This window comes from Solea solea, chromosome 21 (genome assembly GCF_958295425.1).
Source record: "Solea solea chromosome 21, fSolSol10.1, whole genome shotgun sequence".
Classification (NCBI taxonomy): Eukaryota; Metazoa; Chordata; class Actinopteri; order Pleuronectiformes; family Soleidae; genus Solea; species Solea solea.
The window spans coordinates 17,974,845-17,994,402 of record NC_081154.1 but is presented as its reverse complement, the minus strand read 5'-3'; the positions used below and the strand labels follow the sequence as shown (position 1 = coordinate 17,994,402).

Sequence of the window (19,558 nt, the reverse complement as noted above, 5' to 3'; positions counted from 1 at the left end):
TCATTTTCATTTTTTAATTCCCATTTCGATTGCCTACATGTGTCCTGAGTGATTATATGTCCATCAGTTGTTACGATGTACCAAACCTAAATCATTTATTAACAATATGAATGTAACAATAACAATGTTTGAATCCAGGGTTGAATAAGGTCTCAGGTCTGAAGAGAGGGAGGGGGTTGGAGTTCAGCTGGTCATGGTTACTGTTGGTCAGCAGAAGCCTCGGGTTAGCGGGAGGCGCTAGCGTGTAGCCATGCTACAATGGCTACAACCTCAACACTGTGGACAGCGTTGTACGTGTGACGGGACAGTAAGTTGAATAAAATATAGCCTCCTATGTGGTCTCTGTTCTCAAGAAGGATTTTCCTACATGTGCCGTCAAGATGTGGTCGTGGAATGACAGAGCAGATGTTACTGGACGAGCACCATAAGGTGGACTTACAGAGGTTAAAGGTCACATGGCGTCGTGCTGTTCTCAGAGACTGTGTGTGGACTGAAGGCTGCTCGAATGAAGCGTTCCCACACACCGACCACAGCTGGGAACCAGTGGTCAGGTGAGGCCGCTGAGGTGTTCTCCAATAAGAGAGGAAGTAGCTTGTTTAGAAAAATGAAAGGATTGGAGCAGAGAAGAGGTGAGCACTCCTTCTAAACCCTTTGAAGCTGTGGTAGGCAGAGCTGTGGTTTCCACAAAAGCCCCCTAACAGGAAAAAAAGCTCTCTCCTTTTTTTTTCCATTGCACAAGAGAAACCTCTGCCCTACAGCCAAAAGCAAAGACCTGCTTTGAACTCACGGGGGAAAAAAACCAAAAATCATTTTATTAAGTGCTTGGAATAGTTGCCTGCTTGTGTATATTACACTTCCACGTGCTCTCAAGTTGTTGGATTCACAATATGTGCCCTCACTTACACACATAAGGCACATTGTGAAGGATGCCAAAGCTTGTGACTCACTGGACAACTCCCTTTCCCCTTTCTTCCATCTTTCTCTCCCCATCTCTCCCCATCTCTCCCCACTGCACTCCACTCATTCTCTTGCAACATCACCGTTGAGGTTCAATGGGTGACGTCTGTCAAGCGGTAAAACCTCAGAGAGTAGAAGGGGAGAACTAGCACAAAGGTCTGTTAACTTCTCTGTCGTCTGGAACATGCAACACACACGCAACACACACGCAACACACATGCAACACACACGCAACACACTGCAGAAGCATGTTCTGATATGACAGCAAACTAGCAAACTTTGTAGTTTGACCATGTAAATGACATGCCTTTGTGTAAATAAGATAAATAACATAAGGTCTATAGGACAAGACATAGACCTGTTCTATAGGAAAGGTAACCTTAAATGACTTGATGTGGTGCGATATAGAAAATAAACTTGACCTTTGGGGGTCAACATAGTGCATGCACACTTATATAATTGTACAAATTGAACACAGCATAAGCAACTCACACAACGCCACATCAAAACGACCCCACAGAGGGCAGGACTGTTGCCCCCATGGTTACAATAATAAAGAGCCATCCCTCTACCCTCATCACTCCAGTCCAACACCACCTATGTTCATAATAAAACTACAACCTGCTGGCACAACTGACACATTTCAGTCAACTGTCCAGAGGATACGCTCCGTTCCTGGGACTGCATGTAAGAGAGCGCTGGTCCAACTTTATGGTCGCAGTCTGCTATTTTAAGAGTGTTTTGCTTTGCCCTCAGCACTCGCGTCCTATTAAACTGTCATCCAGATGGACGGCTTAGCTACCAGCTAACAAACATGTTTGCATAGCACTGGAAAGCTAAAGAAATATAAAAAAAATTAAAAAAAATAAAACAAAATGCAGAGAAATCCTGTATTTGAACATGATATGTGATGATTGTGAGTATGCTGACACTGACTGAGAACCAGCATTTCACACAAATCCTCACTCTCAGTGAAAACATAGCAGATTCTAGCCACTTATCCAATGGATCACCTCATAAAGTCACACCTGCTCAGGGTTTTTGGTAGCCATTGTCTGGTGGGGAGAAAATGCCAAATAATTCCATCATGAACCGAAAATAAAGCGATTTATAAAACAAACGCTATCTTTATTTGATCTTTTTGAGTGTGAAGTTGAATCCGCCTCAGCTTGACGCTCACGCAGCGACAACGTGCAAGAACTACAGTTTGAGGTTCGATCTCTCCTCTATCCGCAGATACCACCCACTGCTTCAGTGGAGAGACGACAAGTAACTGCGACTCTGTGATCTGACCTCATAAATACCTGCGTACAAACACACACTGTGTGCTCGGAGCGTCTGTTCACCCGCCGGTAATAACGGAAATAAAAGATCACGTTGATAAACTTGTGCTTCTATCAAATAACATCATACGCTGGCGGTGGATTTAACATTATCATACATTGTTAGAGCTTCGATAAAGAAAGGAGCAGGAAGTCAGAGCTCCCTGTTGTTGTCAGTGATTTCCTGCTCACGTTGATTCCTTCTCTGCTGACTGACCCACGTATGTCATGAAAACACTGCTCAAATAATCCAGAGACATATCGAGCAGGGTCCACAAGCGACCTTCACAGACTCACTTTTTATAGGCGTTTCTTGGCTGCAGCCAATTTATTGACATTAGAAAATGTTTTTAGAAAAAAAAGAGTGACAAAACTGCGCTAAATTTGGCTGAATTATAAAAGGTGAGTGGTAAAAATGAAGAGCCGTTTGGGAAAGAGCCAGCTTAAATAATCTGGCTCGACCAGAAACCACTAACTGCCACCTTTTGATAATAGATGCACCACAAAAGGAGGTTGTCATTGGAGTAGTTTTTATGAATATAATACTTGTTAAAACGTTTGTTTTGTATGTTTTGAATAGTCACAGTTATTGATCGACATTTCATAATCAAGAGAATGATGGAATAACCAAATACTCGTGCCCGTTCCTAGAATTTATATATTGTTTTTACTGAAAATAACAAATATAATGGCACTACAGTGCAGATATAGAATGTAGATTGGTGAGATTAGTTAGTTGGTTATTGACGAAAAGTCATTTTTGTATGATTTATTATTATTTAACACTTGTGTTTTATCAGATGAAGGAAAAAAAGGAAAATTGGTTAAATACCGTTTATGGGCCAACAAATATAAATGTTCAATTAGAATCAATTATCGACCACAGAAACCATAGAAAGCATAGAATCGACGCCCTCTTGGTCAAACAGCCTTGGAAACTGAAGTTTGTCCACACAGAAAATTGTTTTTTTTTTAGCTGACATGGACACGGGAGCTGCTGCTCTGCTGCTGTTCACTGTTTACCCTGAGGTTCATCTGAAGGACGTCCATCACACACGTCACACAATAACACATCTGAGCTGACTGATGGAGGCACAACAGCATCAACAAATACAAATGTTTCGTTGTCTTTGTCTTTGTGGACGCTGTTGCAGAAAGTGTGTAGTTGTGCACCTGAGGATGAAATGGCAGCTCCTCCGTCCTCTGATTTTGCACGTGCACAATTACCAAAAGACCCAATTCATCAACTCAACACAGACATACAGATCCAAAGATTTAAGATTTAAAGCCGAGGAACACATATGCAGTCCACGGCGTCTGAGGAATTGCAAAATGTAACGCAGATGAAAATGATCTGCCGACATGTTTATGCAGCTTTCTTCATCACAGTCTTTCCTGTGGGCCACACACACACACACACACGCACACACACGCACACACGCAGGAATGAAAAGCAATCTGCACTATGTTGCTTTGGATTAGCTTCCACATCATGTGCCCTCAGCAGCACCTGGCTCTACCTCCCTGGCTGTGGCAGCAGGGTGTGATGCAGTTCACTCACGGTGAGGAATTAGCACAAACAGGACACAGAAACTGTGTCTCACTGCACCTAAAACCTGACCCTTAATTCCGGGGCGAGCGGCTGTGATTCCCAGTGATTCCAGTGAAGTGGGTCAAGTGGCTGACATTGCTTCACTTTCACCCACAGGCATGTTGCTGCTTCGGTGTGAAAAGCAGGGCTTTTGTTTCCTGTCACACCTTCCTGCCCCACAGTGCACTGAAGTGTCAAATGAAGCCTCTAATCACTTCAGACACAGATTTTTTTAAACACTGCACTTTTGTATGTGTTCCTTTTGCACTATGTTTGTTCTTTCTTCAGTATATGACACACAGGAGTGGCGTCAAAGGGAGAAAAGGGGAGAATGTGTGACAGAACGCATGCACTGGCAGCTCTGAGGAGGAAGGGAGCAGAGAGGAGCGCTGCTTGTCTTGGCATCGCTTCTTGCGTCTGAGTCCAAGTCGCTATTAAACCTCACTGGCTCCTTAAAGCCCACCTCTTGAACCTCGTATTAAATCCTCCACGCAGACTGTTTTTCTTGCACTTTCGCTGCGACCCGCGGGTCCGTCACAGCGGAGGAGGGTGACACCTGTCTGTGGGGTCAGGTCCTTTGCGCAAAGACGCACAAGTCTTTGCGCTTTTTTTTTTAATCCAAAACAACGCCAGTCACGGGTGACAAACCACTGACACGCTCGTGGAACAGCCCGTTACGCACGCACTCCCCTCTCAATGCGCTGCGAAAACAACGTGACAACGTGCTGTGAGTGATGCGCGTTTAAACACAAACTTACCGCAGTGCAAGTGATTGCCAATGTGTGTCAATTTCAGGAGCGCGTCCCCTGAGGGAGATCCTCCAATTAGTCGAGGTTGTCCTCCGTTAAATAAATACAACAACAAAAAAGCACGCTCCCATTCGAACCCGCGCGTCCGCTGTGTCACGTTCGCCTCGTTGGAATATTTAAATACAAGAGAAAACACATGATAGTCGAAGAAGACTGCGTGGAAGTGAAGCACTGCGCCCATTCACACACGGAGCTCCAAGCAAATGAAAGTACTCCACTACATCCATATGGTTGTAAAGCAAGTCCGGGCTTTGGCTACTCCCCATTCAAATTAAACCCAGATTTCCCAAACCGTGTGTGTGTGTGTGTGTGTGTGAGAGAGAGAGAGAGTGAGAGAGAGAGGGGGGGAGAGAGAGAGAGAGAGAGAGGGAGAGAGAGAGTGAGAGAGAGAGAGAGAGCTGATCTAAAACCAGACCAGTTTTCTTCACACAACTTTCATTTTCTGAATCCGCTTCAAAGATGATACCCGGTCTCCAGCAGCAGACACACCTGCTCTCACCTTCACCGCAGCAGATCCGGCTCATCCAGATCCTGATCCTGATGCGTGTTCCCGTGCCGCCTGCAGCTCCAGGTGCCCCGTGGCTCGGTGCCGTGTTCACACGAGGACATGTGGAGGTCGTAAAGAGAACGCAGAGCGACGCTGAACCTGTTGCAGCAGCAGCAGAGACTGTGAACTGTGGGGCCCACGAAAACAAGACGCAGATGCGGGCTGTTAAAACGGATTCATCCTTAAAATGTTCAAATGTCTGAGCACACGTGCTGGACGCAACACACGCTCGCGTGACCAAACGTGACAAAAGTGTAATAAGAGCTTTATATTTAATGGGAAATCAAATCAAATAGAAGTTATTCATAATAACATGTGAATGTGTGAAATATACATGTTCACTGATGGTTTGTTGGTGTGTTTGTATCCATGTGTGTTCCTCTCTGACAGCAGCAGCTCCAGGTAGTTTGTCAGGATGAGTGTGTGTGAATCACGTGTCAAACTGGTGGGCCGGGGGCCACATGTGGCCCTCCAATCATTACATGCGGCCCACCCACCACTGTGCGAGGTGATGGAATAGAGACAGAATATAAGACTAAATGTATTTGCCGACAATATCTTTATAATAGTAATAAGACATTGGGTTGTAATCATTGCTTTATTAAATGTATGACGCTCAATATGAAATGACATCTATTTAAGCTGTTTAATCAAAATTATTTTATATCAAAACATTTTATATCAAAACAAGCACTTTATTCAGTAATATCATAATGAATATCTTATATTGTCCATTGGCTACTAAATAGTTGTTTTTCCACTTTTTTTCCTCTATGTCGGCCCCCGCTTGACCAGACTATTGGCCCTCATTGGCCCCCAGGTCATTTGAGTTTGACACCCCTGCTCTATTCCATCACCTACACAGTGGTAATGGATTGGAGGGCCACATGTGGCCAGTTTGACACACGTGATTTACGGAAAAGACACCAAACCCATCCCCAGCAGCTCCTGACTCTGCTCCGAGCAGATCAATATCCCCTGTATTTGTATCTATAATTGAATTGAATTCATAAAGCTCTGCTGGCTGGTGGCACACAATCCTATCATTGCAACAAACCAGTGCCAGTTTGTTACTGGCAGCACATGCACCAGGCAACATGTCCCTTTGCCAGCTGTATTCATGCAGTGAAGTAGTGTTAGGGTTAAGGTTGTGCTCCGCGATGCCAAAGCACTCGAGACAAGCAAACAGGAGAGAGTTTGATCGCTGCCATAAAACTGCCCTGAAAAGCCTTCACAGAAGCTGCAGCGACGGAAACCCATGAGCAACAGATTCCACTTGTTTGTATCAGGGTCACGATACAAATTCTACATGCTTTTATTGACTAGGACGAGGGAATGTTTATCAGAAAGTTGCCGTGTGAGTGTAATCCAAGCATGTTCCAATACTGTTGACTCAAATGCAAATCGCTGTTTATTATTTGTATCATGCTCTTCTTTAAAAGCTGCTCAAATAATAACAATAATAATTACACACGTATGTAATACTGTGTATTGTTAGTTGATTTCTTCAGTTCCGACACAGATGTTATTGTACATATTTTCTTATTCTTCTCTATAGTTAGTGACTGGGCTCAGGGTCCTGGGTTCCCCTGCAGAAAATGTCAGCCTCCGTTTTTTTCTCACTTCTTTTTTTGCTGTTTGAACTTAAGGAGAGGAAACCCCGTGTGTGTTCAGTTGAGGAAGACTGCCCTCTTGTGGCAAAATAAATAATTATAGCACTCAGTCAGACTGACTGTTCCTGTTCCTTCCTTTTTTCATGATTGTTTCAGCTTCTTAAATGTGAATATGTTCTGGTTTATTTGCTCCATATCACAAAGAAATCATTAAAAACTGAATCGTTCTGGTTTGTGGACAGAAACTGTTGTGGAAGTGAAAGGATATAGGGAAAGGTCAAAGGTCAGAGGACAAACCAATGAGCTGAACTCACTGGATCCAGGAATAAAATGATGATATTTGCCAGCTCGTTGGATGGAGCCCCAGACGTGAGACGTCGCGGACAAAAATAACCGCTACAAACATAACACACTCTCTACACACCTGCGATTGCTGCACGTTTATAAAAATACGACCTGTGGAACGAGTCATTTCTTACCTGACAAGATGGACAGAGCGTTCACGCGAGAAGAACTGAAAACATTTGGGTTTTCCTGGTATTTACATCTGGATCTGATACACAACGTAGAAGATTGCACCTTTTGTTTGAACCCTAACCCATATATAGATCCTCTCTTTCGTGTGGAGCTCCTGTCGTTGCTGCCAGTCCTCGCTCACATCCATCCTCTTTGTGCAAGTACATTCACCCCCACATCCCATCATCCCCAGAGCAGAGTATTCCCTTCCCAAGGTCAACACTTTCAACAAATAAGGAAGACCAGCTCTGCACCAAGGAGGCAAGATGATCTGTGACTTTGACCACCTTCTTCTCTAACTGCCACCGTCTGCTACAGAACATACTGTGTGATTACTGCACTGATGTACATGTACAGAGACATTAATGTAAAATCATTGCAGAATAATCAGGTCTCAGATACTGTACTGCACATATCGGTGTAGAGGAAGATTGACAAAATACAGGGTCACTGGGTCCAGTTGTAATTCACTGTATTCTATATATGTATAAAAACATGCATGAATTTGACTGAAATATCAAAGTCTTACTGCAGAGTGGTCATAGAGGTTTCTTTTGTGTATGTTTCTGTCACAGTTTGGGCTTCCACATTCCACAAAGACACCTGACATGAGAAGTGTGCTCTCACTATTCTGTAAATGTCTTTCAGTTCAGCGTTGAAAACTCTTCCACTCTTGTGAGACGGGAAATCTCTGTGACCTTAGACAAGTGGCCCAAATACAGGAGTGTGGTGGCACCCAACCAAGTGATAATTAATGGCTGCTGGCAAGAGCCCCATTGAGAAGTGGTGCATCGGGGGTAGAAGGGAAGGTTATTGCCAAAAAAAAGAGATTAAATGAGAGACAGGATGTCAAGGGTCTGTGTGAAAAGGAAAATAGCACTCACCCCTGAGAGTGGGAAGGGATATTAAGATATTATGGGTGTAATACACACACACACACACACACACACACACAAACACACTCCCATTTCTTGGGGCGTGTGGTATCAGTGTGTCAACATTAAGGCAAGAGAGCTATCAATAGCTCTTCTGCCGGTATTATGGTCCCATCCATCACTCTGACTTCTCAGCTCACACTGATGACTCAACCGCAGAGAGTTTTTAAATGAGGATACCTTGAGGCCACAGCTCGGACTCTGCTGTAACCCAATCTGCTCTCCCGAAGACTCAGAGGATGTGTGCCGACCTCAGTGTGTACATGTGGGGGTAGAGTCGGGAGGGTACTGTTGACTTGCTGTGAAATTATTTCGGGATAAGCTGCTTACGTTTGACAGCAGCGACTGTCAAAGATGAATTTGGGAATTTTGCTTCCCAGGTTGGCGTGTAGTACATGTGTGATGAACCCAGAGAGAGAGAGAGAGAATGAGGGGGATTGCTTGGAAGTCTGTTCTTTAATACGTGCATTCCCTGTCCGTTCAATGAGAAGGGGGTTCAGGTAGATCTCTGGTGGTATGTGGGGCCTTCAGTGTGTGGAATCCAGCATCATTATCCCAAAATGTTGCCAGCTGGAAGCGCTTGGGAGTTCCTATTTGAACTCTATGTGTGTTCTAAAGACGTAGAGAGACTGAAAGAGACAAAACACTCTAATGAAAGCTCGTGTTCTGGTTCTCATTCCAACTTGACATTCATAAGCAGCAGAATCTGGCACTGTCTTGCCAGTTAGCTAATAAATTTTATGACCACAACAATGCCACCCAAGGCTACAGAGCTGCTTTATAAAGTAACTGTAATGCAGTGAGTTGGAGGTGGATGATAGCGGGGGTTGAATTCAAATCTCTGATAGTAAATAATGACCAAATACATCTGCAATCAATTGAAAAAAAAACCTTTAACATGTTTCAATATTTTTCCTTGCTTGTCTAATTTCATCAGGATCAAAAACATAATTACTACCAGTGTGGAGAGTGAGTAATCACTTATTGTTCCATTCATGGCAAATGGAAAGTGCACTGCATGCACTGTAGTTCATCCTTATTTACTTATTTACACCACAAGCAGCAGGTAGATCACCATGTCATCTTTATCTAGATGAACTGGTGGCTCCCAGGTGAGGTGCTGTCCTGATGGCCGAGGGCCATGGAGTGGATACGGGGGTTCTGGTGAGATGGGGGGACAGTTGGATGGGGAACTGCTTTGAGCTGCTGGGGAGATGGAGGAACTATGATGTGGAGGGCAGCATGACATCTCTCAGTGTACAGCCTGTTGAAAATGATTAGAAGAAGAAGAAGAAGAAGAAGAAGAGATGCCATCCTGACCCTGACATCTCCTCTCACACTATCACATCCATATTATTGTTGAATTCCTTGAATCGGGTGAAAGTTTGGCGATTCCTTCATGCATCGGTGTGTGTTTTCTTTTCTGTTCCACCTGTAGAATAATGTCCTCCCTCCTGATTGTCTGTCCAGCCCTGATCAACCAGCGTCATACAATGTATCAAGTTAAAATACTTTACTCGGGTTCATACTAATATGATATTAGTAAGAAAAAAAACAAAAAACAACAAGATAATAACCAAACGGCATTGGCACATGTTTGGAGGCATCAACTCCAGCCAGAGATAACGCTATCTTTTAATCACTAGATGGCAGTGTTAGTCTAGTTTGACATCTTCCTACACCTGTTACAATGACTGCCAAACAGGTCAAAGTAAACAAATAAATAGAAATGGACATAACGCTTATGCAAAAAAAGGGGTTCCACATGGGGGATCATGGAGCGGCTGCATGGGGTCCTCAATACACAACTCAGAAAAAAACATTGTTACATCATTTCTGAAGCAATAACATTAAATATGGTCTTCAGGCTTCAGGCTTCTGGTCAGTGGTCAGCTCCCCGTAGCCATTTCTGTCCCCAAAAGGCATATTACCTTCAATTTGCTCAGTGTTTATGGAAACCATGCTCTGGAAGGGTTGGAAATGGCTTCTTTCTTTAAGGGCTTAATGCAGCATTAGTGAATTTCATTTGGGTATATTCTCTTGGCAGTTGTCCAGCTTATTACCATAGTTTCACACTGTCTTGTTCAGTGTGGGCTCTGTCAGTGTAATATGAGACTAAATGTCCTCAGATTCAAACGAGTTCACAGTGGTGTTCCCATGGGATCAACTTTGTGCTGAAAAGCATCGTCCATCAACCTTTTGGCTCTCCCTTTACATTGAGGTCCCATTGACAAGTGCAATCTCTCTCTCTCTCTCTCTCTCTGTCTCCCCCTCTCAGATACACACACACACACACACACACACACACACTCTCTCTCTCTCTCACACACACAGAAACCTGTCCCCTTTGAGTCGAAACCTCTTTAGCTATATATGTCCAGTGCCTAATTGGAGGTTCTCCTTTCAAAGGATTGATTATGTGTGTATGTGTTTGGAGGCGTCCTCTCTGTGCGAGGCTTAATTCAGTCCATCTCCAGTGCCAGAGGGGACAAAAGAGACACCCGTTCCCCCTCTCAGGGTGAGGGGGCTGTTGACACCAATAAATCCCTCCCATCTACTTCCTCCCCGGTGTGTTGGGGTTATGTCAGGAATGCCATGAAGCCCATTGTCTCCTGATGCTCTGTTTTTGGTAACCCATCATCAAGTATTCTTTGGTGCTCCGAGTCCCCGCCCCCCCCTCTCTCTCACTCACACACACACACATACATGAACACATGCATGTCCACACCCCTCGGACTGTGTGTCCCCTCACTCTGAATAGACCACCTCAACTGAACAGACAGGCAGGCGTCAGGACATCAGGTTGTGTATGGAGGGCCGGTGGAGGAAATAAAGCTACTTATTTTGGCCTTTTTGTCTAAAGGGAGAAAGAAAAGGACACAAAGGGCTAAAGTGTTTTAGACTCCACACTTCAGTCAGTACAACGTATACTTCATCTGTATAAAACTACACATTCAGCATGTGCTTACTTACTTCTCTATCTCATGTTCCTGATCGCTGAAAGATACGTGTGAACAATTCAGACTTAACCAATCATTAATCAGGGACAGTAGCTGCTAATACATTGTGTTATCAGAGTCTGGTAGATCCAGCTCAGATATTGCACACAATCCTTAGGAAGATGCCAGGCTATTTATATAATTCATTTCCATTTTAGTAAATGAAGTCTGTGTGGAACAAAAACCAAAGCAAAGACCAGCCCTATATCTTTATTTATCTTATCAAAAAAAAACAGAGGCGATGGAGCTTTTTCAGCATTGGCACCTGTGGAATGAATGAATGAATGAATTACCCACCCAAACATGGAAACTTTTAAATCTCGTCTTTTAACCCAGCATGAGAGTTGTGTGGTCTCTGGTGTCGTTTAGTCTTTTTATGTCTTTTAATGCTAATTTAGGCGTGATTTAGTGCTTGGTTTTTTAGTCATTGTTAGAGTTCTCTTTATATCTTTTAACGTTGAGCACTTGTTTTTAAATTGTGTTATATAAATAAACTGGATTGGATTGGATATCTATCTTTAAATCTTGACAGATTTTGTCATGATATGATTCTTCTTTTTGGAACTTTCCCTTTGCTTTGCATCCAGTTCCATTTCTCATCTGTGTTTGCGATGCACCATGAAGGAGTTATCTTACAGTTTTATCTTCTAACCATCTTTAACCATCTCTCACAAATGTGCTCACACATAACTGTGCACACACTAACAGCCATTCAAGACATTGTGTTTACATTCATCGCCCTCCATTCATTCATCCATTCATTCATTCATTCACTGAGCCTCTTGCAGAACACAGTCTCTTCTCCCTGTCTCATGTGTTCACTGTAGTCACAGAGGAGCGCACGTTGCATTCTGATGTTGCTGCTTCCTTGTCTCACATGGCTGCATAAGAAGTGACACTACTGCTATTGACGTGTGTGTGTGTGTGTGTGTGTGTGTGTGTGTGTGGGAGTGGGTGGGTTGTACACATGTTGCGAAGTAAGGCGCTATTGCAGCCTAAAAAACTATTAGGCTCAGTAAATACACACTGTGGCGAAAGTAAACATTCTCAGCATGCCATCTAGGCACACAGAGGGGTATTGGGAGACAGCCGTCAGGCGGGGGGGAGATGGGTATGGAAAACAGAAATTTTTCTTAGGGAGAAAACTCTGTGTGTGTGTGTGTGTGTGTGTCTTGAGTAGTTAAGTAAATAACTTAGAGAAAGTTTATTTGTACGTGTCTGTTGTTATGATGACCAATTATGATGGGGACGACTTGAGGAACACCTAATGTTTGTGTGGGCTCGTGACGACCGCTGTCACATGTCTATATTGGGATTGTGTGTGTTACAAAAAGAGGATCCGAAAGTTTGTCCTGTGAGTTTATTTCACGCTGTACTCGTGCTGGCAGTGGGGGACGAGCGGCTCAAAACATTACCAAGGTTGTGACTGCAGGTTTCTGACTTGAAATCAGAGAAGATGTGAGCGAGAGGTGAAATGCAAGTGGCTGTCGTGGTTGGAAATGTGAAGAATCTCTTCCCAGCAGTTTATCGATTATCAACTAGATAATCAAGAAACATGCTACGTGAATAGCAAAATGGTATAAAGCAAAGGAGAGAGTGGAGGTAGTGGATTAAGAAAAGGCTTAAAAATACTTGGTAATAAAAGCATTCCAATATATGCTTTAAACATATTATTTTAACATTTCTTCTCCTCGGGTAGAGAGGTTTTTGAGAGGGGCACTGAGGTCTTTTAGGTTCAGTAATCTTTAGCACTTCTAACCAACAGCTACAGCCAAGAAGTGCTACAAGCTGTGTTAGACTGTGTTAGACTGTGTTAGAATGAGTTGTTTTGGGGGGAATTTGACCTCCGCATTTAACTCATCCTTTTTAAACACCAGTTGTGACAAGCCAGGCACAGGAGCAGTGGGCAGCACTTATCTGTGCCCGGGGAGCAATGTGGGATTGGGGTACCCCAGCCCTTGGCCCTTCCCAGAATTTGGAGATTTGTCTGGAGGTGAGAACAAAAATGAGTCCTCCTCACAGCTCCCTTATCAAATGTCCCGATAGTGTCCAAGATGTCCTGTAAAAATGCAATTGGAGAAAGTCCAGATTATGTGAGTTTAGGTCTAGATCACAGCAGCTGTGCTTCACTCACTCACTCCCCACACCACCAGCGTGAATGTGACTTCATTTTCTGATTCATCTCTGTCAGAAAATGCCAAAAGCTCAAATACACAAACTGCACTTTAGCAACAAGCCCAAAAAAAGCTGCAACCCGTGATTATCAATATTTGTAAGTGGCCTTACAGAAAAAAGTGTCAAAAAGGTCAGTAGTGTTTTTGAACCAAGTGGACGAGAATAACTTGATGAAAGGAAGGATGTACAGCCATACACAGCTCAAACAGCCGTGGTGTATACGTCTGCTACTGATTAAGAAAAAGCTGCTCCATGCGCGTCTCTCTGTCTGTCTCTGGGTCATTTAGTCAGTGCTGACTCTACTGAGCACAGACTCTGTGCTGAGGCACCGCGGCTGTCACTGGAAACATGGCGCTCAGCTGTGGATAAAAGGCTCACCTGATCAAACCTAGGAAAACTGTCAGAGATAAGCACATGTCAATTTGAGCCAAACCTTTGCCAAAAGTGTTCACTCTACGCTGATGAAGATGATCATCCACACATGACTCTGTGGCGACACCAGCATCGTGGTCCTGCCCACAAACCCTCACCTTAATCTGGCCACAGTTTCAATGTTTAATGTTTAATTCAATCCCTAAATTTAAACAGTTCCTCACAAAGGAAGTTCTTATCTCATTTCTTTGTGTAGAATATTCTTGATGCCCACGTCTTCACAATCCACACACACACACTCACACACACTCAGGAATATTCCCCCAGTTCCAGACACCACAGACTGTGGCTGGTGGTCTGGCCAAGTATACGTGTGTGTGTGTGTGTGTGTGTGTGTGTGTGTGTGTGTGTGTTCCATCTGATACCCTGGCATCATCAATAACCTCAGTACTGCTGATTCAACAGCTTCTACTACCATGGGGTTTGGGCTTTTTTTTTCAGCCATATACCATTGTCTCCCGTCTGTCTCTCTGTCTGTCTGTCTGTCTGTCCGTCTCTCTGTCTGTCAGCCCATTGCACACCAGCCTGAGGCAACAGTTACCCACACACACACTCATACTTACACACTCATTGTCCAGCAGAGGCGGGGAAGTCACCATCACAGGGTTCCCTTGGATCTGTTGCCACTCACCTGCAGATGCATCCCAATAACAATCCCAATAATAATCCCAGTGCCAGTTTCATAAATAAGTATGTGGTCAATCTCTTATTCACCAATCTTTCAAATAGAACAACCATGTCTATAATAATAGAGTCATTCCCTCAAGATCTCTGCAAACAAAACTTTAATTTCAATTTGTCACTTTAATAACATGCTTTTAAAAGACTTATAAAGTTTCTTTGTAAGCCTTGAACGATGACTCATATGCCACACAGTGGTTAGCATATCAACATAATAATAAAAATACTAATAATAATCACTGCTACTGGAAGAAAACCCTTGTGTGTGTGTGTGTGAGAAAAGAAAGAGAACTGTTGAGAAGTTATTGATTTGCTGACTTCATTGCAAAATGATAAATAATGAATATGTAATTGTCACAAGTGTCAACGTCAGATTGTTTATACATGATGAAGAAAACTGCACAGTTCCTCTGTCACATGATCACCCACATTTAACTTTCAACTGTGAAAGCCAGAATTCAAGGGTGACGTCTGGATTTAAAGGAGGTGTCAGATGGAGCTGAGGTTATAGAACTGTGACGTCATCCAATCAGACAACACTTTCCATCAAAGTGACTGTGTGACTTATAAAACAATAATAACATGTGTGACCTGATCATATGTCGCTGTGTTTTATTTAAATACAGAATGACAAACATGATGTTAGTGTGCAGGGAGTATAGCAGCTGATACTGATCATAATGATAACAATAGTCACAATTCATTTATTTCCTTAGCTCTGTCAGAATGCATGTGTCAGAGTGAGCTGGAGTGAGCTGGAGGGTCCACAGCACAGATCTGCCTGGCTGACAGGCTCTGATTCTAAAAGGTGCGCACCTTACTGACTGCAGTCAAGGCGATGTATTGCCTTTCACACGCTTCTAAAATACTCTCTGGGCAGAGTCTGAAAGGGTTACTGTTTCCCAAAGTGCCTCATTCTACGCAGTCGAGAGGGGGCGACTGAGTGGCGCCGTCGAGTCAGAGGCGCAGTTTCTAAAATCCCCGATACATCATCAAGAAACAAGCTGACAGTAGGGAAAGCGCCCCCCCCCCCCAAAACCCCCCCGCTGGCGCACTGTCTTCCGTCTCCTCTGCTCTGATGTGCTTCTGTCACTGTATCCAGGCGGCAAGTGTCACATCCAACTCATCCAACTCCACACACGCGCGCGCGCACTGCATAAATTACACCACATGTTGCTTTTGAGATTTCCAGGACTTTAATTGCCATTCTCTGTTTAACTCACATACAGCAGCTCTCCAATTAATAGTCTGCTGACGTCATTAACAGTTGACCATTGTTTTACGACTTTAAGATCTCCCTCTCTCTCTCTCTCTCTCTCTCTCTCTCCCTCCCTCTCCCTCTCTCTCTCTCTCTCTCTCTCCCCCCCTCTCTCTATCTGCATGAAGGGCAGTCAGGCTTGAATCGGCGCCGGTCTGCTTCAGTCCACCTCTATTCAAATACCTCAGTGGAACTTCATGTGCGGAGTCCACAGAGCCGCAGAGCAGCGCGCGCGTGCACACTTCACTTCACCACACTGCTCATATCATCACGTGACACTGTTACAAACATATTATAGACGTGATGTTAACACCGTGAAGCCCCAAACTCGTCTGTGCGGAGAGAGGAGATGTGGGATGAGTCAGTGTGCGCGCGCGCGCGTGTGTGTGTGTGTAAGACAAATGGATGCCAGTTCTCTGGGAGCGCGTGAGGTATGTGTGGCGCGTTACAGCGCGCAGTAGATCGGCTCTCTGTGACACGCGTGTGCCGGTGTGGACTGGAGTTTCAGGCTCCTCGGACTCACCCTCCGCTCTCTGGAGCCTACACTGCAAAACAATCCCACTCTGACTTCGTCTGCGACTTTATTTTGTTCATCAAACGTGGCTGAATGACATGTTCACTTTCCAATAAGCTCTTTTTCTTTATTAAACAGCATTTGCATGGCACCGATTTATAGTAGAAACCTGTGAATTCCAGTCCTGTGAGCTCGCCATCATCTCGTGTTGAGATGCTTTTTTTGCAGTGTACCCTTCACATAGACACTCGTAAGCACTTGGTTTGAGGCTAACATGTTGAAAAGATCAACTTTATTGCTAAAACGTGTATCCATAACATGTACACTGATATGTTTTCCTTTTTGATCATTATTTTATTCCTTTATTTTTTTCTCATTTTTAGAAATTTTCAAGTAGACATCTCCCATATTTTTCTGTTATACTCTATTATCTTTCCTTATGTTCTATACTCACAATCGTTAAAATAATAAATAAAACATACAGATTTGTTTATTTCTACAATACTATGTATTCCAAAAAAAGCTGAGTTCACGCCATTATATATATACACATATATATATATATTTAACCTCAACCTTTTCTTCTTCCTTTTTTTACAATTTAATAATTGATATTAATATTATACAAAAACTCTAGGCAGCATTACAGTAAAATAACAGTCAGCATCAATGTTCAGTTGAAAAAAAACAAAACAAGTTCACCTCTTGGAGAAGTGTAGCATATGCATTTCCATCTTCAAAGTCTCATAAAAAATATCAAAAAAAAAAGAAGCTCTTCCTCGTGAAGTGCTCGTGTTTCCCCCCAAACATCAACGTTCCGGGGTTGAGAATAAAATATGGTCCTGTTTCAATTCGAAAAAAATAGTTGCATTTTTCTTAAATATATACAATGTTGGTATTTCACTTAAAATGCTATATAAAAAAATAGATTTGCTATGGTGCCCACCTCTGTAGAGAGTTAACAGTGCAATAGAAACCGTATTTCCAGTCCACTCCGCCGCCCCCCCGAACCCCCAACCCCCACCCACCCCCTGACCTTCCATGGAGAGAATCAGCACGAGCACTTGCACTCTGAGATGATTGGGTATTGCACCTGTATCCACAAACAGTGTTTCGGTCTTACAAAGCCCTGACAGTACCACCGCAGGAAAATCTTGTTGATTGACTTGACGGGTTTGCAGGACATGCCCTCGGGGAACGAGCACGAGCGCTCAGAGAAGCAGTTCCCCTCCTTGAGGTAACGCGGCCAAAATCTCACGCCCAAATCCTTCCAGGTGTACACCACCGGGCAGTGCGTGTACGTCCACAGCCACTGGAGGAATTTTCTGCGCGCTTTCTTGCCCACTTTGACCCGCCTTCCATACGGCGTCTCCGTGAGGTCCAGTTTTTTAATCTCGTTGGGCATGGGTCCCTGCAGCTTCACCTGGCTGTCTGGCGCGGACAGATTCACCAACATGGGCGAACTGATGGACATGAAGTTGGGGTCAAAGTTACTGCCAAGCTTTTTCCTCAGAGTCCTCTCGTCCAAGTCCTGCTCCCGGGGGTCGTTCTCCGGGTCCGGGTCCTCCTTCAGGTCGGGAACAGGGAGTTCACGACTGGGCTTTGGACGGAGGAGAAAATAATGTTGGGAAAGTCCAAGGTGAACACACACCAGCACGTACACGAGGAGAGTCTGTGAGAGGGCCATTATTCCTGTGTTGTTTTTGTTTGTTTGTTTGTTGTTGTTTTTACGCACCGGCACTTTTTATTTACTCGCGTAAATACTTCTTCCCCGGTTACTGTATTCTCTGTAATGTCTAACCCGGACCTGCATAAATAGTAGAGGTTCAGTCATGAGCAAGGCAATACTTTTAATAGACCACCTCGGGTTTGAATGACATGGCGCGGTGTGCTTTGCTGTGAGAGCTCCTTCAGGTTCTGATGCACAAACAGTGGCACTGCTCTTCAGTCTCAAGCGCACACAACAAATGGGGGAGAAAAAAAAGACTCCAGTCACTCTCTCTTCGGCCTCACCCGCTCCCCTGAATTCACTGAGGGTTTCTCTCGGTTGTCATGGTTACCCCAGGGACTCCAAGCCACGACAAATTGTCTATACTGGATGACAGCGGCCAAGGCGAGAGCTGCATGGAATGAAGTGTTTTCTAAAGAGGCAGAATAGATCCACAGCGTCGCCCCCCAAAAAGAGAGAGCGAGGGCGAGAGAGAAAGCGCAGGGCGCACAACAGAGAGAGTATCTCACCAAGTTTGAAATGTCACGCGCCCGGCAATGAGAGCCGCCTTGGCCAATGTTATTTTTACGTACGGGTTTTATAAACGTGGCTTAACGACGCCTGACGCGCTCAGGTTTGACAAGAGTCCCAGCGGACACAATCCACGCACTGAGGGCTGAGTGTGCGCGCGCTCAGTCTCCCTGTGGTATTCCAGCAGCTGAATAACGCACCCTAAAGAAAATGTTCAACCAAAAAGAAAAGGAGGAAAAACTTGGAGGGAAAGACGCTGCAGTGAGACGCAACTCCAGCTCATTGAAGAACGAGCATTTCTCTCTCAGGCTGTAATCCTCGCGCAGGACTCTCCGCTGTGCATCTCACCCAAAAACAAACAAACAAATGTCAGAGTTGAGTTCCATTCACTGTGGCATCGCCGGATCATTCCAGAGGAGACGTCTCTGCACGACGACACAGTCCATATCACGCGTGTTTCCCCGGTGTTAGTGGTGAATTCCTTGTCTCGGGTGGAAACAGAAGCAGAAGCAGAAGCTGCGTCTGAGTCGCTCCGACTTGAGCAGTGTGAGTGACTTGGCGCAGGAGCGTTTCTTTGCTTAGGCACACACTGTGTGTGAGTGTGTCTGTGGAGAGAAAGCTGCTCAGTCCCAAGTTAAATATCCCCCTCTGACACTTTGTACCGTCAGACGGACCTGCCCACTCCGTCCACTTTTACTATGATTGACAGCCCAGCTCCGGGCCACCCTCCTCCTCTCCTCCTCTCCTCTCCTCTCCTCCTCTCCCAACGTGGAAAACACATCAGCCTCAATCAGAGACGAAACATCATTTCATTCGTAATACTGAGTAACCCCCCCCCCCCCCTCACCGGCAGACAGTGATGTCCTAATAGCTCCAATATTCAGCTGAAGCCTCTCAGTTTCTTTCCCATGTCATTAATGAGGAAACGTTTAGTAGTTTGTCCGCGGAAAGAGGGAATCACATTCCACCT

The 19,558-nt window shown here is 44.4% G+C and overlaps 2 protein-coding genes across 3 annotated transcripts in view; both read right to left on the bottom strand.

Moving 5' to 3' along the window:
- ntn2 (netrin 2) overlaps positions 1 to 5,279 on the bottom strand; it is a 41,278-nt gene extending 35,999 nt beyond the window's left edge. The window contains exon 1 of one of the 2 annotated variants that reach the window (XM_058620551.1): positions 5,179 to 5,279. The gene's annotated coding sequence lies outside the window, so the exon portion shown is untranslated. Of the gene's footprint in view, positions 1 to 4,628; positions 4,907 to 5,178 lie in introns of those variants that run through there. The other variant, XM_058620550.1, reaches the window with a different exon arrangement.
- A 12,083-nt stretch (positions 5,280 to 17,362) lies between these two features.
- nog2 (noggin 2) lies at positions 17,363 to 19,311 on the bottom strand. Its single transcript, XM_058620586.1, has one exon. It carries the CDS (start codon positions 18,034 to 18,036, stop codon positions 17,401 to 17,403), a length of 636 nt encoding a protein of 211 aa, XP_058476569.1. The 5' UTR covers positions 18,037 to 19,311; the 3' UTR covers positions 17,363 to 17,400.
- Between the last annotated feature and the right edge of the window lie 247 nt (positions 19,312 to 19,558).